The sequence below is a fragment of the Amaranthus tricolor genome, chromosome 1, assembly GCF_026212465.1.
Source record: "Amaranthus tricolor cultivar Red isolate AtriRed21 chromosome 1, ASM2621246v1, whole genome shotgun sequence".
NCBI classification, from domain to species: domain Eukaryota; kingdom Viridiplantae; phylum Streptophyta; class Magnoliopsida; order Caryophyllales; family Amaranthaceae; genus Amaranthus; species Amaranthus tricolor.
Window position 1 is genome coordinate 38,007,528 of NC_080047.1, and position 24,174 is coordinate 38,031,701.

Genomic DNA, 24,174 nt, shown 5'->3' on the forward strand with positions numbered 1-24,174 from the left:
GTTTTCCTAACTCATCCGCGACTTCCTCCATCATCTCATCAATACGATCCACATCCTTATCGACATTCTCTTCATCTGTCTCATACCCATCAAGACGATCTACTACATCCTTATTGACATCGGCCACATTATTGACATCCTCAACAACACTTTTTTCTTTGTAAACACCCTCCTCAGCATGCCAAACCCAAACATGATAGTGAAGCCTAAACCCACATCGAAGTATGTGCTCCCTAAGGATATGAACACTATCTACCTTTGATACATTGCCACAATTGACACATGGGCAATAAAAACCAACTCCCCCCGTCCTAACTTGATGTTCAACCGCAATACTATAAAATTCTAATACGCCATCAATAAATTCTGACGATTCAATGCTTTCATACATCCAAGAACGATCTTTTGTCATCCTAAGTGTGATTAATTAATTCAAAACAAAATTAATACACATATATACTTATTTATACCAAACAAATTTAACCTTAAAAATATATACTTATTTATACCAAATATATATACTAATTGATCTATATAAGCACTACATTGTGTTCTAAAATAAAATCACTTAGAATAATTAACATTGTATACTTCATGCTTCATACTTCATATTCTAATTCTATATAACCAAACATATATTCTATACTTCATACTTCAATATAATCACTACATTGTAAATAAAATCATATTCAAAATATAAACAATAAAATAAAATCATTTAACCCTAAAACTATGTATATTTTAATTCTAAAAATTAAAAACATATGTACAATAACAAACCATATTTTTAACAAAATACACATAAATCAAAATAATTAACAAATTAATAACATAACTTTGAAAAATATCAAACTCATATACAAAATAAAATAATAATGTCAAACTCCCTAAAACCTAAAAATATGAAAAATAATAAAAATTAGTATCACTAGAAATTACCTTGTGTATGTAGATGAAGAACAATTACAATGTGACCTACAATGAAATAAGAAAAACAAAATTACTACACATAACCATTTTTTCCAAACAAAGTAAAAATAAACATAAAAAAAACACCGTTAATTCGTGAAAAATAACTTGAAGAGAGAAGATTCGTGGGTATATGAAGAAAATTCATGGGTTTTCAAAGCTTAAATAAGAAAATTTGTGGGTTTATGAAGAACAGAGTATATGAGGAAGCAAATTCGTGGCCTTCAAATGTCTTGCTTATGTCGTGAGTTTATGAGCAAATGAAGAAAGCTTATGTCGTGGGTTTATGAGGAAGAAGAAGCAGGAAGAATGAAGTTTGGAAGAAGAAGCAAATGTCGTATAGGCTTTAAGGAAAATGAACAAGAACAACAGCCCTTTTGGAGAATAACGTTAGAAGGCGAGTTATATTTTTCAGAAAGAATTTTGGAAAACTTCAAATGCTGCGGGTTCAAAGGAACCGCAGCGTATAACTAGTTCAATTTTTTTTGAAAGCTTATTTGCTGCGGGTAACGGGAAAACCGCAGCATTTGATATAACTTTTTTTTTGGCCTAATTCTTTTTTCTATTTAATGTTGCGTTTAAAATAAACCACAACAAATGATTAGCAGCAGATACGTTTTTTTCCACTAGTGTTACTGAGTCCTTTCATTATTCTAGATTTATCCCTATAGATCAAAAATCCTAAAATATGTATGTACAAGATCCCTCTTCATTTATGAAAAAATTAAAACTCTTTGATTTCCTCATGAAATCTTTAATTCCAACTCCTTAAAAACTTGCATAACCATAAAACCTTTTAGTGAAGCAACTATAGATGATTATACCTTTAAGGTAGAAATGTAATACCCCAGATTTAGCTTGAAAAAGGATTGATAGACTATTTATATCAACAAGGTGCATCTTCTTTTCTAGGGAGCCCATTTGCTAAGAACTCTACAGTTAAGCGTGCTTAGTGAGGAGCAATCTTAGGATGGGTAACCTCCTAGGAAGTTTTCCTAGGTGCGCACGAGTGAGGCCAAAGTGCACTGAAAAGACTGGTGTTGGTCTGTGGGGCCAGTCTACAGTCTCCATGAGTAGTCACCAGCGGTCCGAGAGGCCAGGATGTTTTAAGAAATATCACGTGATTTATATCACAAGGGACAATATGAAGCTTACGAGTAATTTCAATGCCTTAACTCATAACTATGCCAAGTTGCCTGACATAAAATTTGAACTTTGTCTAGTTATTGCTCTACTCGTACTCTTTTGAGAAATACATTTTTACTTCCACTTGTTTTTTTAGAAAAACACAATTTGTTAAAAAAAACATACCATCACAAGCAACAAATACTTTATTCTGACGTCAATTTGTATAATTATTACCAAGTCTATGTGAAATAACTCCACAACGTTTCAAATGACTAAATAACTCTTGATTCAAAAACTTACCACCATGATCTAATCGTAAACATTAAACAATCAACAGTGTTATTAGTTAGAGAAAATAAGAATAAAGTTTTCAATCTTAAGACGAAGATTGAGATAATATTTATTCTAATAACTATTTCTAAATGACAATCATTTAAAATTAATAACAAAGCTTTATTGATAAATAAAGTTTGAAGATCCCAACTTCAAGAGTTGCTACATTAGCACCAACTCCACCTCGAAGTGTATCTCAGGCCTTTGTCATTCTTCTACTTCTTTGTTACTGAAGTAGAAGCACCATTCTTCTTTTCTTTAAGGTACTTTGACAGTTGCACTTCCGGTGCCATTGTCATTGCAATGGAAGCATGTGACTTCAGTAGCTATCTTTGGCTTCTTAGACTTTTTAATTAAGGGTGTTTCATTCAAAATTTATTTCTCTATCTGATCCTTTCTTGGCTTTTGAGGACTTATGTTTCTTGAACTTAGTAGTAAAAACTAACATCACATCCTTAAGGAGCTGTCGAGGGTCCTAAAAAATGCTCCGCTCAGCCTGCGCTAACATCTCATGCAATACACGAATAGTTACCGCAATATTTAATGGTCAGTAACTCTCTTGAGAGACCGTCTCTGTAAGAGACGGTCCCTTAAGTCCAGGCCCATCAGATTATTGGAATTAATATAAAGCAAAAGTAAACAAAATAAAACGGTAGCCTCCAGCAGCCAACATTCCCCAAGGTAACCTTACATATTCCAAGGCCATGATTGCAAAACTCATTGGAAACTGAGGTAATGTAATCATTATCAAAACTAGTCTGATTTCTTATACATTAAAACTAAAAATACCATATTCAAATGGGTATTTGTAACATCCGAACGGTCGGAAATTCAGGGGTGTTACAGTATTTTCCCTCCATTTCGTTTTTCTTCATCTTCATCAACATGGATGAGTTCATGCAAGAATTTGAAGATTTCGTGACACAGACTCAACGGGATTCGTCTTTTAGAGACAGTATAAGTAAGTTTGGTTATATTTTCCTTCAGGAATTCAATAAATTATAATCAAATAAAAAAATCTGATGTTTCTCAATGCTGTTTTTATAGTTCTATTAAATGATGAGCATATTCAGTTCGAGCATGGCGATGGAAGTAAAACTAGTGAACACGAATGTTAGTTTTGTATCTGATAACATATTATTCAAGTTGGTTACTGTAAATTGGACGCAAATAATTTTCAAGATGATATTTGATACTTACAAGTTGGTATTAGGTAGTATTCATTATAGTTCATGCAAGAATTTGAAGATTTTTTATAATTTGGCATTAGATAGTTTACAATTTGGCATTAAATAGTTTTAAATTGGCATTAGATGCTATCCTAAATTAGCGCTAGATAGTTTTCAAATTGTCATTAGATAGTATTCAAATTGGCATTAAAAAGTTTTCAAATTGACATTAGATAGTTTTAAAGTGGCATTAGATAGTTTTAAATTGGCATTAGATGATATCCTAAGTTGGCGTTAGATAGTTTTCAAATTGGCATTATATAGTTTTTAAATTGGCGTTAGATTGTTTCAAATTGGCATTAGATAGTTTCAAATTGATATTAGATAGTATTTAAATTGGCATTAGATAGTTTTCGAATTAGCATTAGATAGTATTCAAATTGGCATTAAATAGTTTTCAAATTGGCATTAGATAGTTTTAAATTGGTAGTAAGGATAGTTTTAAATTGGCATTAGATAGTGTTAAATTGGCATTATATGCTAGTTAAACTGGCATTTAAGGATAGCTTTAAATTGGCATTCGATAGTTTTAAATTGGCATTAGATAGTTTTAAATTGACATTATATGCTAATTAATATTGGCATTAGATATTTTACAAATTGACATTAAATAGTATTCAAACTGGCATTAAATAGTTTTCAAATTAGATAGTTTTAAATTGGTAGTAAGGATAGTTTGAAATTGGCATTATATGCTAGTTAAATTGGCATTAGATATTTTACAAATTGGCATTAGATAGTATTCAAACTGACATTAAATAGGTTTCAAATTGGTATTATATGGTATATAAATTGGCATTAAATATTTTCAAATTGGCATTAGATTTTTATTAGTTAGCATTTGGTGCTTATATATATTTGTGACGGGATGTAATTTTGATAAGCAACTACAAGTCATCAACCATGACAGAGATGATGAAATTACAACAAACATTGATTATGCTAACCCACTTCAAGTAAGACGACAATTAAGTGACCTTGCAAATGTGGATATATACGGTGCTGAAAAATTATAAGATCTTGAGCAATTGTACGTATCACATACAATAGTCACTGGATTTAGCGTGAAAAAAAGGACACAAAGATCAAGTAATAATATAATTATGGAGAGGTATATAGTATGCTCATGTGAGGGAAAAACACATCATGCACCTGGTGCTCCGGATGAAGATAACACCGTTTCTAAGAAAACCAAGCTAATTCCAATTACAAGGAGTGACTGTAAAGCCAGAGTCAGACTAAAATTAGACAGAGAGAGCGACTTATACTACGTGAAGCAACATATTACTCTACACACACATGAATTGACAAGGATAGAATGGCAACATCTCCATAGATCGGAGAGGCATAACTCCATTCTAGACAAGATAGAAACGATCAAAGCGTTTGAGGATGCAAGTATCAAACCTACCACAGCATATCGATATTTGTCAAAGGATGCTGGAGGTGACGAATTTGTGGGCCACACCCTACATGATCACATCAATTGTTTCAACAGGTATGTGTGATGGAATTAGACCCTGTAGAATTTGGCATTAGTATAAAATAAATAGGAAATGTGTGTTATGAAAGTTGGTATTATCTAAATGGCTAAATGGTTAATACAAATATAAACTATGATGTGAGTTGGTGTTAAGAATGTGTAAAATGGACTTATAATCACATTAAGTGGGCATTACACTTAAATAATATGGTATTATTGTTAACGTGCATTTTTTTCTCCATGATAACAGGATACGGACGAAAGCGATAGAGGGTGGAGATGCTCAAAGTGTAATCGATCAATTAGTATTTAAGGGAGAGAAGGATCCCCATTTTTTTTATCGGGTGAGGTTAAATGAACAAGGACAACTCTCGGCACTTTTTTGTTGCGATGGAATGATGAGAAAGGATTATAAAATATATCAAATACATCATCAGCGTTTATGACGCATCCTCTGTTGTTGGGTATATTTTGGATTCAGTTAACATGGTCAAAGTGAGTAACAAGGAATGGTATAATGCCGGAAGGCATTTTACCGCACTTGACCTTTAGCAATCCATAAAATCCGATGGCATTCACATCACGAATTTGAGTCGGAGTGAGAATAAATTCTTCTTTACCATTACTAAGAAAAAGATGCGGTTTGCAATTTGTCTGAATAGGTCTGTTAACACTGGATACAAAATGGCAAACAATGAAAACTTGTATCATACTAAATCTCAATTTACATTAATCTAATGCCAATTTATAAGTTATATATTGGCAATTTACACTAATAGAAGCCAACTTATATCACATTAAACATGCATTTACGATATATTTGTGACAATATATATCATACAATTATAGCATACTTAACATGCATTTATTATATAATATATATCAATTTACATCAAACTAATGCCAAATAATATATATTAGATGCCAACTTACACAGATTAAAACATCACTTAGAATAACATGATCTATTGCGAACTTACAATAACCTAATCCCAACTTATAATAACCTAATTACAACTTACAATAACCTAATCCCAACTTACAATAATGCAACAAAAATCTAATTCCAATAATCTAATACCATTTACACTGATAACCTAATCCCAACTTATAATAAGGCAACAATAACCTAATTCCAATAATCTAATGTCGTTTACACTGATAACCTAATCCCAACTTACAATAACCTAATTCCAACTTACAATAACCTAATCCCAACTTACACAGATTAAAACATCACTTAGAGTAACATGATCAAATGTCAACTTATATTGTATTAAATGCCAAATAATACATGTTAAATGCCAACTTATATTAATGAGTACTTATATAATATTAAGAGCAAACTTTTATCATATTATTTCAAATTAAATGCCAACTTACAAAACACTAATGCCAATTACTAACATATTAAGTTTTGATTTACGTAAAAAAAATAAAAACCCCCAAATTTACAAAATAAAATCAATCGTCTTAAACTTCACCATGTATCCCAAAAGTTTTTTTTCCAGTTCTAAAAAAAACCTCCGATTTACAAAAATATATAAAAAAAAAAAAAAAAAAACTATTTACAGTATACCTAATGCCAATTTATTCAGATCTAAAGTCAATTTAAATATATAAAAAAATTTACTTACGATGCTTCATTTGTTTCCAATTTGACGTAGCATAGTTTAGCCTTCTTCCTTTTTGGTTTTGGGCTGGAACCTTGAACATCACCACTCGTTCCGGGATTTTTGTTTGGTCTTCTCAAATTTTCCATTGCAGATGCTAAAGTTTGTTCATCATCCATGTCTAAAATCAAAAAAAAATTGAATTTTAGTTCATTAAAGAATAGAATTTGGTTAGTAATGGAATAAAACACTCGAAAAAAATGGCGAAAATGAGGAAAAAAAAAAACCACGGAAAAATAACTAAAATTGCATGCGAAAAAAAAAGACGAAAATAACTATAATTTAATCATACCTGGTTGTAGATGAAGGAACTAGGAGAATGTCTTTGCTTGAAAAAAATGGCGAATGGTGAGGAAGATGTTTAATTGAAAACTGAAAGGAAACGAGAGGAAGAAAGGAAAGGGTAAATAGCGACTCAAATGCTTGATTGAAACTGAAATAGGAGGTTTTGAATATGGAAGGGTTTTTTTTAAAAAAAATGATGATTACATTTTGGGGAAGGGAAATAGCATGAATTACAAGGGGACAAAATTAATAATGGATGTAGTTTCCAATTACATCCTAACCTAACATAATTACACCAAAACTGCTTTAATTATATGTTTTCATTTTATTAATTTATTTTTTTTAAATTAGGCCGGCCCATAAAAGACAGTCTCTCAAAGAGACTGTCCTCCATAAGAATTTGTGTTTAATGGTAGCAACTCTTACTTAAGCTTTCTAGTGACCCCTAATTATTCAAAGCTATTACAAATTGGCTACCATTTTCACTAATTTATTCCTAAATTATCAACTATATTAAAATTTATGAGCTGAAAAGCTTTAAAATCTCCAATTGTGCTTCAAAATAAAAATTTCAAAGCCATTAATTATAAATAAACGAAAATCAAGGGAATTTTTAAAAATAAAGAAAAATCAAAATCAATTACCAGCATTAAATTAAAACATTCAGCTGCTAGGTTTAGGTCTAATATGTTTTTTAGTTTTAAAATAATGTTCATTTAAATCATATTTCAATTGAAGGAAGAAAATGAAAGATACTCAATAGTAATGAAGGAAATTAAAATCGCAAAAGAAAATGTCAAACAACTAACTCAACTAAAAGTTTAAGCTAATGATTGAGGCTTTAGAATGTATTTTATATTTTATCATGCTCCTCACACGAGAGTTCTTTGGATAGGGAGTTATTGAGGGTGTATGAGGTGATCAACCGCATACACCCCCTCTTTCTCTCGTATATGAAAAAGTTAATCAAATAGGAAGTATGTTAATTTTATTAATAAAAAAATATATTTACTATAAATAAGGCGCAAAATAAAAATTTTGCAAATGGCCCCCAGATAAAAAATTTTCAAGACGGCTCTGTCGTTGGGCTAGAAGTGTGGATGCACCACTGATCCTCTTCATACTTGGCGCTAAATAATTCATTTTAAATGAGGGGTGTTTGAGATTCGAACCTATAACCTCTTCTCAAATTAACTTCTGATACCTTGTCAAGGAAACAACTCAACCAAAAGTTTAACCTAATGGTTGAATTGGTTGAAGCCCCAAAATATATGTTCAATACTCTAACAGAAGAGCGGTGAAGAACTAGAGAAGGTGCAAAGGAAGAGGCTTTTTTAAAAAATTAAAATCACGTAAGAATCGAGTGAATTTATTTAGTTATTTTTATAGAGGTTGAATACTAAAATAAGATGGCTTAAGTTCATCCAATACTTTCTCTACAAATAATAGAAATTTAATTTAAAATCCGACCCCTACAAATAGTGGTGAAAGTTCGAATTACGGTTTAGACTTTAACCAAATTAAACTATATTAATTTCAGTCTATAAATTTTCAGTCCAAATCTAAATTGAATTTGTGAACAATTCAAATTGAATCGAACAGACATTTTTTAGGGGAAGACCGAAAGTCGAACTTGACATGGAGTTGATAAATGAAAATAAAGTTATATCAAAACAACAAATTATAGTTACCCCAATATAATTTCTAGACTATAAATATTACAACATTAGGCTTTAATTTCTAGTAGACGTACGGTAGACCTTTTGAAAACCAAATAACTCCATGATTAACTGTCTTATGATGAAAAGCAAGAATTAATACAAAGTGATTCTCAAATTTAATACTTTCTCTTTAGATCTAGGGTTAGTATGAGGGTTTTCCTGTCACCCTATTGACAAGAAATTCATTCTCATCGCATACAGAAATTTTCTAGACTACCCTGAATCAAAAAAAATTGCTAAATTGCTGATATGATTTATCATTATTTTTAAAATATTGAGAACTAATCGGGCAAAGGAACGCTAAAAAAAACTTAAGTCGATAAGTTGAAAAAACAACTCACATGTGATCCCACATTGAAACATTAGAGAGGTTGGCTAATATATAAGTTCGATAGGCTACTTTTCATATTACCAATTGGTTTTAGGATACAACCTCATTGTATTTGTGTGCAGTCGACTCTCTTTTTATACTGGTCTTGTTGTGTACAAGCCTAATAACAGATTTAGTTAAATGACTTAAACACCCAAAAGAAGCTATCCTAATCTGTAGGCTTATAAAGTGATTGTACCATGACTTTGTGGGACTTCTGGTATATTTCTTCTTTTAGTTGAAAGTAATTCTCTTTTAAGTGCTTGGTTGCCTATGATGATAATGACCTTTTGAAACTATTATTAACTATTAATATCAAATTAGGTGGATAGCCATTGTGGAAATTAAGGACTGATGAAACATTAACAGAGAAGATATCCTATTGCTTTCCTTTACATCATTTTTAGAATGATAACTAAATGTATCATTTTAATAAAGAAGAAAACAAAAAGAGGCTAACATGACCTTTTCTTTAGTTATTGTTTAGGTAGTCCTTGATATGTGTGATAGTTTACGATTATTATAGCGCCTAAATATCAATTTGTAATTATTAAATATCTCTTGATACATCCTAAAACGCGCTATACACTGTACCACTGCGTATAACCCCTTAAATTAAATGCCTCAAATTTTAGTTGAAGTTGCTTTGCTATTGCTTAACTAATTGGTTTTTGGCTATAAAATTTCAAAAAACATGTGAAATAGATATGGTTACGAAAATTATTTATTGTGTATATTTACTCTACCATCGTATATTATCACATAGCACTATAAACTAAACACTATCTTCTATTTTAATCAAAAGCATTATTATTTTCTCTTTTGACGTATTCACATCAGATATCTTTTTTTTTATTTGGTAACATTTTTTCGTTATTTAGTCTTTATTGCCATTGAATTATCATTTTTTCTCTTGACTGTTTCCTTGCTCACTCCTTTCACGTGGTCCCATATAGTCCGTTTGGTGCAATATTTAGAACATATGATTAGAACAGGATGGAATGACCCTCTACTAGTCTATAAGGTTGCTATCATGTGAATAAATACCTCAGGAAATCAAGCATAAGTATTGTTACATGAGAACTAATCTTTTCTTGGTAAGTTGGAAATATGCAACCAAAAAAGATGCATCCTTTCTTGCTTTGTTTCTTGTTTATTCTTATTCAAGGTGCCATTCAATCCGGGGCATTGGTTTATAATTTTGTTGTAAGTGTTCAATTTTTTATAATTATGTTCCAACATTAAACACTTCAAGATTGTATTAATATAATCCATGCATGATTTAGTACATTTTTATCTTTTTTTAAAAACAATTTGTAGCATACTCATACTCACTTAGCTTAATCTGTCATTTATCCTTTTAATCTATGTCTTTTATCCTTTTAATCTACAACATTTTTGTTGTGATTACGCATTTTTCATTACCTCAATATTATTAATGACTCCATCCGGACATTTGGAGTTTAGGGGTTGATATATATTTCAATAGGTGAGATTCAAATGATGAATTACAATGCACTTAAATCAACGCAAAAGTTTTATATAGACTTGGTCCACGCTATAAAAATAGCAAATATTTTCCAATAATTGTACCTGTCAAGTGAAAAAACTTTTTATTTTTGTACTTTTTAAGGTTGGTGTACTCTAAAATAACGTAAAACAAGTCTATATAAGACTTTCTCTAAATTAACATTTTAAATGGCTTTCAACTGTTGACATATTGGTTTGGGATCAAGGTTTTAGCATTGTTATTGTTTTAATTGGCTCATGTGGACAATCATTGTAACTGATCTAGTGATTTTATGTAGTCGACTCCAAGATTAAGGTACTAAGCCTTTGTCATTGTTGTTTTGGTCCATGTTGTGCATAACTACTAACATTGATCTATTAATTCACGTAGCTAGCTTCATTCTTTTGGGATTAGGCTTTATCATTGTTATTGTTTCAGCTGTGAACATAGTTATGCAGCAGTTACGTTTTCGGTACAGGTGAATGAAGCTCCATACACAAGATTATGCCACACAAAGTCCATTTTAACTGTAAATGGACAATTTCCTGGACCTACAATCTATGCACACAAAGGTGAAACAGTCATCGTAAAAGTTGTCAACATAAGCAAATATAACATCACTCTTCACTGGTAAGTAATGTTAAAGAAAGTATAATATATCTTAGACCTTAATTACCAGCTTAAACTTTTTAGTTTGAGTTGGTTTTTTAATATGGTATCAGAGCCAGCTTGACAAGAGGTATATAAAGCGCATATGCTGCATCTACGCTTTTAGCCTGAAGGGCTCTCGTGTAGGAGAGTGTTAGATTATATAACATACCTTGGGGCTTCAATCATTAGCTTAAGTTTTCGGTTGAGTTATTTCTTTGAGAAGTAAAACCTTTTGTGTTGTTAGTTGATACCCATTTGTAGTGCACTCATCATCATACCCAATATTCCCGCTCATTTAAGCTATGATCAGGGTTTGGACAGAGTTGTATTGTGGCATACTTATATCCTTATTAAAAGCGATAAGAAGGTTGCAGTCAGTAAGACTCATAGCTCGAGAACGACCTTAATCATTAGTGCAACATTAGAGTGTAAAACATTTACATGTAATTTGCAGGCATGGGGTGAAACAGCCAAGGAATCCTTGGTCAGATGGACCGGAATATATAACTCAATGTCCGATCAGACCAGGTGGAAAATTTACACAAACTATAATATTATCGGAAGAAGAAGGAACTCTTTGGTGGCATGCTCATAGCGACTGGGCTAGAGCAACCGTGTATGGTGCTTTTGTTATCTATCCTAAATTGGGAACTGATTACCCTTTTTTAAAGCCTGATATTGAAGTGCCCATCATTTTAGGTGCATTTCTCATAATTCTCATGGTTACATTTTTTTCTATAATTAATCATATGGAATTTTCAGGCCTAATATGAAGCCGAGAAGGGTTGCCCTCTCGATTTAAACACAGTTTATTGTACTTTTAGTCTAGAATCCCTTATTAATTTATACTATAGGATATAAAACAAGTAAACTTTAATAATTAAAATGGTAGAAAATAAAACTTAAGGTCTATGATTTTTGTAATAGTTTCGTAAAAATATTAATTTAACGTAACTTTTGTTATACATTTTTTCATGGTTTTTTAACTTTTCAAGTCTTAAAATAATAAATTGTCTAATTCAAAAACAAAAACTCAAGACAACTAGTTTGTTTAAATAAATATTTTATTGGTCATTTGACATATTATTTTAGTAGTGTATCGATCATTTAATAATAAACTTTTAACTAGTAATATATATCATTTGATTAATTTATTTTGTTAGTATATCTATTGTTTAGCCTTTAAATTTAAATTCCTGATTTCGCCCCTGTTAGCGAATAAATATACTTTAAAAATGTAGAATTGATGATTAAATATGTAATGTTTTGATGAGAAGGTGAATGGTGGATCCGTGATGTGAATGAGCTTTATGAGGAATTTCGGGCCACAGGTGGACAGCCAAATGTATCGGATGCTTTCACTATAAATGGTCAACCTGGTGACTTGTATCCATGCTCTACTGCAGGTTTGCACAATCTCTCCTTATAATTTGCCTATAGAAGTCCATATGTTGATAATGTCTATTTATTGGACTATTTAACACATATAGGAGTATTAAATGTGTCTAATAGTAAGACCGTCTCTTACAAGAATTTGTAATAAATAAAAGGTAACAATAAATCTATTTAATTGATTTATTATTTATTGTTGGTTGTCTAAAGTATGTCATTATGGTTGAATTATCTACTTTTATTTTTATAGAACATTTTCCTAATCTTAGTAAATTACATTAATTAATTTAAGAAAACAAAAATGTGTTTTTGCAGAAACATTCAAGATACATGTGCATCAAAGAGCAAGCATTCTACTAAGGATAATCAATGCTGCATTGAATGATATTATGTTCTTTGCAATAACCAAACATTCCCTTACAGTAGTAGGAACTGATGCAAGCTACACAAAGCCCTTTACCAATGACTACATATCGATTGGGCCGGGCCAAACCATGGACGTTCTCCTTCACGCCCATCAAAAACCCGGTTCCTATTACATTGCTGCTCGGGCTTACTCGAGTGGGACAAACGTCGATTTTGATAACACCACAACTACAGCAATTTTACAATATGATCATACTCCCTATTATGAACAATTATACTCTAACTTAACCCTTAATTTACCTAATCTTCCTTATTATAATGATACTAACGCGTCTTATTCCTTCGCGACTAGCTTAAGAAGTTTAGCGAGTCATGATCATCCGGTTCATGTTCCCTTAAAGGTGAATCATAGAATTTTCTCGACTATATCAGTTAACGCGTTACCATGTCCTGCTAACCGAAGTTGTGAGGGTCCAAATGGGACTATATTTGCTGCTAGCATGAACAATATAAGTTTTGTTCTACCAGAAATTGACCTTTTAGAGGCTTATTATTATCATATTAGAGGTGTGTATGGGAAAAGGTTTCCTAGGGTTCCTCATCTGCGATTTAATTTTACTGCGGAGTATCAGGATTTGCGACTTGAAGTCGCAAAATTGAGCACACAAGTTCGGGTTTTGGCTTATAATTCGAGTATTGAGATGATCTTACAAGGCACTAGTTTGGTTTCGGGATTGGATCATCCTATGCATCTTCATGGTCAGAGTTTCTATGTTGTTGGGTATGGATTTGGGAATTTCGACAAGCATAAGGATCCTAGAAACTATAACTTGATCGACCCTCCGTTTCAAAACACTGTCGTTGTGCCTAAAAATGGTTGGGCAACTATCCGATTTAAAGCACATAACCCTGGTACGTTTTCATACAACTAACTTAAACCACTAACTTTCGAGAATTATGGATTTGTCTGGTGGTTTAAGGCTTTCTCTTTCGTTCTTGTTACTGGGGTTTGATTCTATTAATTCCCTCTGCACCTTGTCTGTAGGGATTCTCTGGCCTATCCCAGGTTAAAATAGTCACTAACCATCAAAAGAAATTTGTTTTTATACTGATTTTGCACTTGATGTTAACTTGGTTCAGGAGTATGGTATATGCACTGTCATTTCGAGCGCCATTTGACATGGGGTATGATGACGACGTTCATCGTAAAAGAAGGAAAAGACATGAAATCACAGATGTTACCTCCACCTCGCGACATGCCGCCCTGTTGAGCACTCCATGGAAGCTTACTCTTGGTTCTGTTCTCAGTTTTGCTACACTAAACTTGATATATTTAAACTCTGGAATTTGTCATGTATGTGTGTGTTTATTAGTTGTGCTAGTCCTTTGCAACTAGCTCAATATGTATGTTGGGTGCTTAAATTCGTGTAGGTGTGGATTTTTTATGGTATGTTCTTTTCCTTGGAACTGATTTATGGTGGAAAGACTACAAATGAATGAGAAAACGATTTCCCGAAATCAACCCATCCCGTCTAAGGCTCAAGTCACTTGATATTAGGGTTATAATCTGGGCTAAGCTTTGCATCATTACAAACTGATTCGCTATAACTTTCAATTGCTTTCTTCCCCTATTACCCTCCCCTTCTTTCAAAATCGCACAAAGGGCCGACGGTAGTTATACTTATAATCAGTAAATCAAGCAATCAAATACACATTCATCTATTTATTATGTGTCTCGAGTTTGGAACACGAATCGAATACAAGAAAACACAAAACTCGTGTAAAGATTATGACTCTACTTTGCTATCTTGCACGAAAAAAGTGCACCATCATAAAATCTACCTCTGACCCCATGAATTTGCTCTCATTTCTGTTTAAGATTTCCCCACTTACTTCGCACCTTTGCCTTTTCGACAACAGTCCCACTTCTGTTCTGTTAATCTCGTTCACAAACTTATTCACTGATCACTTCATCTCATCTACTCATATCTTCAACCCACTTGTGTTTTGTCTCATTGTTCGATTACAAATTAACACTACACCTAATAAAATGAGATGCTATTTCACGGGGACAGATGGAGTACTATATATATATATATATATGATCATATGCTTTATAGTTAAAACACAGTACAGAATGATAGAACGTACATCTTGCATTTTTCTCTATACCAACATCATCTCAGAAAACAGCCTTTAAGATTATGGACAAACAAATCCACTTAATAAAATTTTCCTTTCACCCCTTTTAGATATTTGTATACATGAACAACCTGGTAGTATATTCAAGAGCTGTCAGCAGTAGTCTGTACACTTACATGTCAATCGCACTGCACCCTCACGAGAATATCTTTCGGGACATAGCTTGTGTTGGAATCGGGTTTGAAATATAATTTGTCGGGATGCAATTTCTGACTGTTGGGTTCCAGGCAAATAAGACAGCAATGACGATATAGGATACAACAATCTTATCTCAAAGCTCCAGTGCGATTTGCATGAGTTGATCAACGTCACTCAAGTATTTGGTCGAGTTGTACTCTTCGGCATCAAAAAGCTCCACCGAGTATGTTCTTCTAAGGGAAGGTTTTTGGATCAGTTTAGTTAGTTCGGCAGCGTTAGTTCCACCTTCCAAGATCTGTAAAACCTGGTACACAGACAAAAATTTCGTATTTTTCATATTGATGAATGATCAACTGAAAAAATGCAATCTTAGAGGTTAAAGATCGGAAAAATGCCTTGTTCATTTGAGGTCGTTCGATAGAGGACTGATGAATGCACATATTGGCGATCATGGCCACGAGTTTTATTTGGTCCTTGTCGTAGCCATCACCGAGACATGGGTCAATAAGATCTCTTAATTCCCTCTTGTCAAGAAAAGGCTTGGCCTGCCATATTAGGCGAAAACAGTTCAGAATAACATCTTGAAATATCTATTACGAAAAATTATTCTAAATAATCCAACCTATTGCCCATTAGGCAAAAACGGTTCAGAATAACATCTTGAATTATCTATTATGAAAAATTATTCTGAACAATCCAACCTATTGCCCGTTCATTGCAAATAATCCCACCTTTTTAAATAATCCAATCTTTGCATTCATTTTGTTGCAAATGGACCTTTATTGCAAAGAACCAGTTACAACCGGCCGGTTGTAACCGCTTCTTCGCAATAAAGGTCCATTCACAACAAAATGTATGCAAAGGTTGGATTATTTAAAAATTTTCAAAAGGTAGGATTACTAGCAAAGAATGGGCAATAGGTTAGATTATTCAGAACAATTTTTCCTATCTATTATAAATAGCATTGGTCAGGCTCCTACCCACATAACAAGGCTTTTCTGAGTATTATCAAGAGCCAAGCGACCGGTGATAAGTTCCAGCAATAGAACCCCATAAGCATATACATCGGTTTTTTCATCAACTATGCCGTGCATGAAAAACTCGGGAGGAAGGTATCTGTAATGATCAGACATAAACGCGTTAACAACCTAGCAGTCTAGTTGCTGATGGGTATGCAGCGACAAAGGTCATCTAATTCAATCAACAAACCCGAATGTCCCTTCGAACTTAGACACAGTGTGGTGTGTCCATTGATCTGGAAGCCACTTTGCAAGTCCAAAATCCGAAATCTGCATCCACATATTAATTGTGAATACTTGTGCACATCTATAATCAAATTCTATGTTCCTCGGACTCTTCATATTGCTTCACGTACCCGTGTCCGATCCTTGATACTCGAACATTGATATGGAACTTAGACACTTCATTTTAAGTGTAAGATTCAATATTTAGACATATCTGACACTTGGACACGTACCAATATCCAACATCAGTACCCGAGTCCAAGCAACATAGATCAAATCTATGTTACTCGGACTCTTCATTTTGCTTCACGTACCCGTGTCTATCCTTGATGTTCAGACATTAGTATGGCACTTAGACACTTCATTTTAGGCGTAATATTGAATATTTAGACGTATCCGACATTTAGACACATACCAATATCCAACATCCGAGTCAAACATAGATCAAATTTAATATTTCATTTTAAGATGCTCTATGTTTCTATTATTAAGACAAAATCCATGGTTTACACTCAATATCAGAGATTCGGGACTCAAGATAAAATGAGATGAACCAGATACCTGTGCTTCAAAATCTTCCGTAAGTAGTATGTTAGCAGATTTAATGTCTCGATGGATTATTCTCCTTTGACAACCTTCATGAAGATAGTGTAAGCCTGCAGCTGAACCCAAAGCAATCTTATATCTAATATCCCAGCTGAGTTTTGCCCTCGACCCTAAAAGCAGAGAGAAAAAAGTCTCATTGTAATCATCAAACAAGTAAAAAAATACGGATCATTGTTCAAAACTGCTCTTCAATTATACACACCGCGAAGTACAGATTCTAAGCTTCCATTCGGAGATAAATCGAGAACGAGGTGCATTCCTCCCTCCACACCATAACCAATAACTTTTGCGATGTTCGGATGATTGACATGCACTATTATCCCAAGTTCAGATAAGAAGTCTGCTGCCAGCTCTTCGGTGTCTCCCTTGGACAGACGTTTAACAGCTATGAGACGTCCATCTGGAATAACTCCCTTGTAAACCTCGGCATAACCTCCTTCACCAATTTTGTTTTCTGCACAATGGCCAATGGGGCAACAGTAAACAATAGTATAAAGGACAAAGGGTACATAGAAGTTGGAAAAGTAAAAAGCCCAAAGCAACATCATGAACAATGATGTATGGAACTGATAACCATCACACTTTGTTACTCGTGATTTTGCATGACCTCAAATTGATTGCAACATATTCCTTTTTGGGCGGCGCCAAATCACTTTACGACATTTCAACTTTCTTAAGGTTTTCTCCATTTGACCCTCTGTACTTTACCATACTTCACCACCCAAACCTTTTCACAGTTCAATTGGCAGTAGTCCCTAATATCCCCTCACTTTTCCACACTCATTCCTTTTTCTTTACCATTTTCCACCAACTTTTTTCTCTTCATTAACCAAACCAGTGTAACATAATTCGCCAGTTAATTCGCTTTTTGAATTCGCAATTCGCTCAAAATGACCCTAAAATAGCTCAAAACTTACCATAATTCGCTTTCCTTGATTCGCGATTCATAAGGAGATTAGTGAATCATGTGACAGTGAACAAACTTATCCACCCACCTTACAATATTTAACCTAAATATCTTCCAAAAAAGTGAACTCAAATTACTACATATCAACTCATTTGAGATCAGGGGGGGTAATTCTATGTAGAACACCATAACTCTCAACTAGCTTCTGTCTACTTGCCAAGTTTTAGGTCAGAGATTTCAGAAAGTTAAGCATGTATGTACTGTCGTTCTACAATTTGGATATATTGGTGGTTGCTTAAGTAGTTCAAATTTCAAAGTCACTATACTTTTTAACCTCACAACTGACATTTTCAGTATTTACGCAAGGAAATGAAGGCTTTGCCATCACGAATTTACCTTTATTAAAAGTGTTTGTTGCCTCATGAAGCTCTTTGAGGGAGAAATTTTTCCAAGAAGGCTTGAACAAAGACATTCCACTTTCAAGAGAAGGTATGACAGGGATCATACTATTCCTTGCACTCCTACTTTTTCTCCTAGTCAGCTTAGGCAAAGTCAAAGGTTGAAAAGGCTGAAAACGCTTAGGCCCCTTCTTCAACATGTGCATGAATCCCCGCCAGTGAAAACTTTGTCCCCCAGAATGTTGTTCCGAGTCTGACGTGCTCACGTTATCAGACTCTGAATTATCCTCCGATTCCTCTCTCAGTGAATGCTCATCTGCTGATGTTTCTGTCATCTCAAGTGCTTCTATGTCTAACGGTGGAAAATCTAATGTCAAAAATGTGAGTCTGTCAGTATATAACTGCCCAAAATATTGCACCTAAAACAGGCTCGAGTCAGTACACAGATACCGAACTGTAGTCATCTTACAGTGAGTTGAAAATGGATCCGAGAGACCAGATTTTCTTCTGAACCGACGAAATACATTCCTCACCACAACTTCTGAGGTATCACTGATTTCAGTGCTTCTGTTACCATGTAAATGAAAGTATGAGATACAATCAATCCCCCTTCGGAGCGCTAACTCTTATGCATGTAAAGGGTCCCAAACAGGTGACAACAATACAGAAAATATGTTTTGGTCCCATAAAACCACCTGATGACACAATCACATAAAAAAAATTCTAGGACTCTTCAATATCTATTAAATAGCTTTTTCCTAATGACATAATTCGTACATGGGGGTGCATGATTTCAAATTGCTCTCGCAATTCAGATATTTTAATTAACAGATATAGCATGTTTTTATCTAAGTGAAGTGGCAAGTGAAGTTGCAGATGATGTTTGCTATTTTGCTTTCAATGGTCAATTAGAACTAACCTCTTTGTTATTACAAGATATGATTGCATATATCCGACCCTTTAAACTTGATCTTGATAGAAGTTGCTTAATAGTAACGGGGTAATGGAATATTATTGATAACAAATATGCATAGCATCTATGTTTATCAACAAAATATGCTTGGGATATTCAGTCTGGCCATTTCTTTTTTACAAAGGTATATAAACCATCAAGGGATGTTGAACAAAAACAGCAAGAATTGAAAACAGGTTGATGAGTTTCTCAGGTCAACCATATTAATAAAATTTATAACTAACAAGACAAAACGCATATAAACTTGCAGATGTCAAGAAATTCGCAATTCATACTCCTATCATATGGTCTCAACATACCATAATTATTGAATAAAGCTTGCAAAAGGGGGCAATATAAACTAATGCTTAAAATGCCATGAAATGAAAAATTGAAGTCTACCATGAAGCATTGATTAGAATGGTGCAAGCCCAAAGAAGAACACAGAGAAATTGTAATGGAATTGCTAAAAAGATAATCATACTCATAAATAATGTTTTCAATATATCATCATTTTTGCATAAATAAACCATGTAAAAATGGGTAAGATGAACCAAGCTTTAATTTGCCATGAAATAAGAATTTGAATTATACCCATGAAGCATTGATTAGAATGGTCTAGCCCCAAAAAAGAATCAAACAAAAAAAAAACCCTTCTCTTCCCTTCCCTTCCCTTACCCTCCCTTTATTCATACTCTTTCCAATGGTTTCAACATACCATCATTGTTGCGTAAAGCTTGTAAAAATAGATAATATAAACTAAGCATCTTTTTTTTCTGAAACAAAGCTTTAATATGCCATGAAATAAGAATTTAAACTATACCCATGAAGCATTGATTAGAATGGTCTAACCCCAAAAGAGAATCAAACAAAAAAACACCCTTGCCTTCCTTTCCATTCCATTCCTTTCCCTTTCCTTCCCTTCCCTTTATTCATACTCCTATCCAATGGTTTCAACATACCATCATTGTGGCATAAAGCTTGTAAAAATAGATAATATAAACTAAGCATCTTTTTTTTCTGAAACAAAGCTTTAAACCGCCATGAAATAAGAATTTAAACTATACCCATAAAGCATTGTTAAGAATAATGCAACCCCAAAAAAACACAGAGAAATTACAATTAAATTGCTCTAAAAACAAACAAATAATCACCCTTCTCTTCCCTTCCCTTCCCTTCCCTTCTTTCCCTTAAGGCCAATTTGTTGTAAAGTAAATAAAAAGATGAAAAGTAAGAAAGATTACCTGCGAAGAGTAGGAGTAGGAGCAGGAGCAGGAGCAGGTGCAGGTACAGGTACAGGGGTACGTTCCATGAACTGGGATCTAAGTCTGGAACAAATTAGCAACCAATACAGACAAGGATGACAGAGAAAAAAATGGATTACCCCAATTCCTCTTTGTTAATTTTCAATCTGTATTTCCGGATTTTTTTGCTCCATTTTCGTTTTCTTTTCTTAAATTAGGATTGATTTTTCTCTTCCCTTAATAAAATTATTTCGTCAGATAAGATTACATTTTTAAATAATAATCCTAATAAAACTAATTTAAGCAAGAAATTGAAAAATATTTTTATGAATACAATTATACATATAAATTTTGTTTCTTTAAATAAGTGTTTGAATATAAAACATTATTCGAGAGGAATAAATCAAAGATACTCTGATTCATTCTAAAGAATGTTGAGGGCACGAAAAACTTACTAACCAGGTCTGCACTTATGTACCCTGCATGTCTTATGTAGTCATGTAGTCTCTCAAATTTAGCATTATTTTAATTTTACTTATTTATATATTTTGATAATAAATTTTTTTTTAATTTTATTTATGTATTTTAATTTTAAAAAAATTTATCCATATAATTTATTTTCTTTTTATTTATTATTAAATATTTATTTTTCTTTAAAAAAATTATTTTCTTCCCTGCCAGTCTCCTAAGAGATCGATTTTTTTAAAGATGTATTTCAAACCCAACCCATTAAAACTTAATTAAATTAAAAAATAATAATAGACTCACCAAAATAGAGTTCTCTTTAAAAAAGACCATCTCTCACAAAAATTTGTGTTTTTTCTTTGCTAATATTCTAAAGAAACGAGTAGTTATGTAGACATGGTGGCCCACTAGTCCACGATTTTTTGTTAAATATAAAATTAACATTTGTAAGTTTTGGGATAGGGACAAAGGCACAAAGTATGAAATTCTTATGACAAAGTTGTGTAAGAATATTTAACCACTAGCTCAACTTATAGAAGTAGTTCTCAAAAATAAGGAGTATTATTCAAGTAACTCATATATAAGACCGTCTTGAAACAGGTTTAAAGTGTCTTTTTAAACAAAGTATGTGTAATTTTAAAGTATTAATTTTAAAATCTAAAATATCTTGTTAAATATTAAATATCTTTATAAAAGTGACTAGTACTTTTAAGTACAAAATAAATATTTTAATTATTTTTACTAGACTATTTAAACCTAAATCAGCATTATATCATGAACAAGAAGCTATCTTAAAAAATGAAAACCCAAACTCTCTAGTATGAAAATGGAGCCAACAAGGCAACAACAAAGTGGACAAAAATAAACTAATTCTTGTATGAACAAAAAGAAGACAAATATACATATACATGGATTAAGCTTAAATTAAATATGAACCCATACTTACACTATAAATACAATCAAAATCACAAAGCAAAATTATCCCCAAATACATCAACAGTAACTTAAAATTTATACAAAATCAGAATGTTAAACTTCAATATCAGCATTTGTATCTTGAAATAGTCTCTTGAAGCTTTTACAATATCAGCAGCAACAGGATACTTACATCAATAATCAGCAGCAATACTCAATTAACACAGGCTTCAGTTTTGGCTTTTTACTCTTTTGTTTCATAATGGATGATTTTTCAGATTATGAATCTGAAAATAGTGCAGCATTTTATGGTGATTCTGATGGGGAAAATGATGTCTTAATGGAAGTAGAAGCTTTACACAATTAAGTAATAGGGGACTTAGAGCCTCTTTTAGACCTCAACGGTCCCCCACCATTGTCACTCATTGCAAATGATCCCCAATCATGATTGTCTCAGTTAGTCCCCAATCATCGAATGATAAACAAAAGCTACATTACGAGCTACCCGAAAGTGTTAAGCTCATACTTAAACACAATGGCAACAATTCGTAATTAGTCTCATTTGTCTATCTTCTCATTGTTAAAGACTCTTCATCGACAGTTTCATCTCATGTAACTTAAAAATCCAAGATCGACATTCGCTTATCATAACAAAACTGATCAACATATCCAACACAAAAACCCAACAATACTAAATTTGTCGAAGAAATAAGATATCAAAAACTTAAAATTAAGAATCAACCCATACATGCACAATGGTACTGCATTTTATAAACACCAACACAATAGTTTTCCAGCAACAACCAGCCAATTTCCAACAACATCACCCAAAAAAAAATCAAACAGCAATAGTCAATCTTTACAGACGTTTAAATAAATCAGCCAACCTCACCTTGGGTTTAAGTATATTTGATTTAGGTTTTAGATTTACCCCATTTTCATGTTTGCTAGAAGAAGCAATTTTTTTGCAAATTCGTCTAGAAGACTTGTTCTTCTTAGGATCTTGTGGTGTTTTAGGAACAACCAAATTAATAGGGGACTTTTTTGAATGAAGATCTTCTTCTACTTCAACAAGGGTATAAGTAGCATCATCTTCAATTTCTTTTAAAATCTTGTTTTCATCTCAACAGAAGATACAGTTCTTCTAAGAAGATCAATGGAATAAGAATGTCGCCTACCATTCAAAGAACATTAACACTGAGAACCCCATTCACAATTACCATCCGTTATTAAAGGATGATCTCTGTAATAAGAAGCCATTAAACCACAGAGACAAAGGGTATTTCGAATTTTCTGGGCAAAAAACCTAAAATTTATCTCGTTTTAAAGGGAATAAAATAAAAGGAATTAAATTTGAAGAATTAAACCACAAGAGATTGAGTTTCTTGAACAGAGAGAGAGAAATAGAAAATGAAAGGAAGCAGTTCAGGAAGATAGAGAAATACGAGTAGAAAATGAAAGGAAGCAATTATGAGGAGAGGGAGTAGCATGCATTGGAGTACTTTAATGCCAGTGAGAAAGGGAATTTCACGTGAGGGAAGGTTCTAAAGTAGGTATTTTAATGCCCAAAATGAGAAAAAATGAGGGTATAATGGTAAAATAAGCGGCATAATATGTAATTTTAGGGTTTTGTCTAAGGGTAATTCTGTTAAAGTAATGTCCCAAAATAAAAAGATTCTAAATTAAAAGAACTTTTAAAAATTTTCAAATGGGGAAAATAAGAAGGACTTTCAAAAACAAAGGGTGTAATAGTTTAAATTTGAAAAATATATATTATTAAAATATAAAAATTATATATGATAATCATATTTCAAAACTTTGTAATTTAGTAATATTGTTTAGTAATTGACTAATACTAAGTTTTAATTTAATGTATATATCTTTTGTCAAAAAATGTGAAGGGATACATCCTTATATATATAGGTAGTGCACTAAGAGCACTAGGAAGGCCGCAATGGGCTCTTTATTTACCTATACTAGAGATGGCAATGAG

At 32.7% G+C, this 24,174-nt stretch overlaps 2 protein-coding genes across 2 annotated transcripts; one reads left to right on the forward strand and one right to left on the reverse strand.

The window, feature by feature from the left end:
- The first annotated feature begins 10,308 nt into the window (after nucleotides 1-10,308).
- LOC130817023 (laccase-15-like) lies at nucleotides 10,309-14,515 on the forward strand. Its single transcript, XM_057682887.1, has 6 exons — nucleotides 10,309-10,397; nucleotides 11,180-11,331; nucleotides 11,807-12,051; nucleotides 12,630-12,758; nucleotides 13,060-14,022; nucleotides 14,251-14,515. The coding sequence occupies exons 1-6, from the start codon at nucleotides 10,317-10,319 to the stop codon at nucleotides 14,379-14,381; spliced, it is 1,701 nt and encodes a 566-aa protein (XP_057538870.1). The 5' UTR covers nucleotides 10,309-10,316; the 3' UTR covers nucleotides 14,382-14,515.
- A 338-nt stretch (nucleotides 14,516-14,853) lies between these two features.
- Nucleotides 14,854-23,689, reverse strand: LOC130817007 (receptor-like cytosolic serine/threonine-protein kinase RBK2). Its single transcript, XM_057682886.1, has 9 exons — nucleotides 20,802-23,689; nucleotides 19,075-19,172; nucleotides 18,604-18,972; nucleotides 17,503-17,754; nucleotides 17,256-17,410; nucleotides 16,660-16,739; nucleotides 16,431-16,566; nucleotides 15,846-15,995; nucleotides 14,854-15,754 (listed from the first exon to the last, which is right to left on the reverse strand). Exons 1-9 carry the CDS (start codon nucleotides 20,867-20,869, stop codon nucleotides 15,584-15,586), a joined length of 1,479 nt encoding a protein of 492 aa, XP_057538869.1. The 5' UTR covers nucleotides 20,870-23,689; the 3' UTR covers nucleotides 14,854-15,583.
- Between the last annotated feature and the right edge of the window lie 485 nt (nucleotides 23,690-24,174).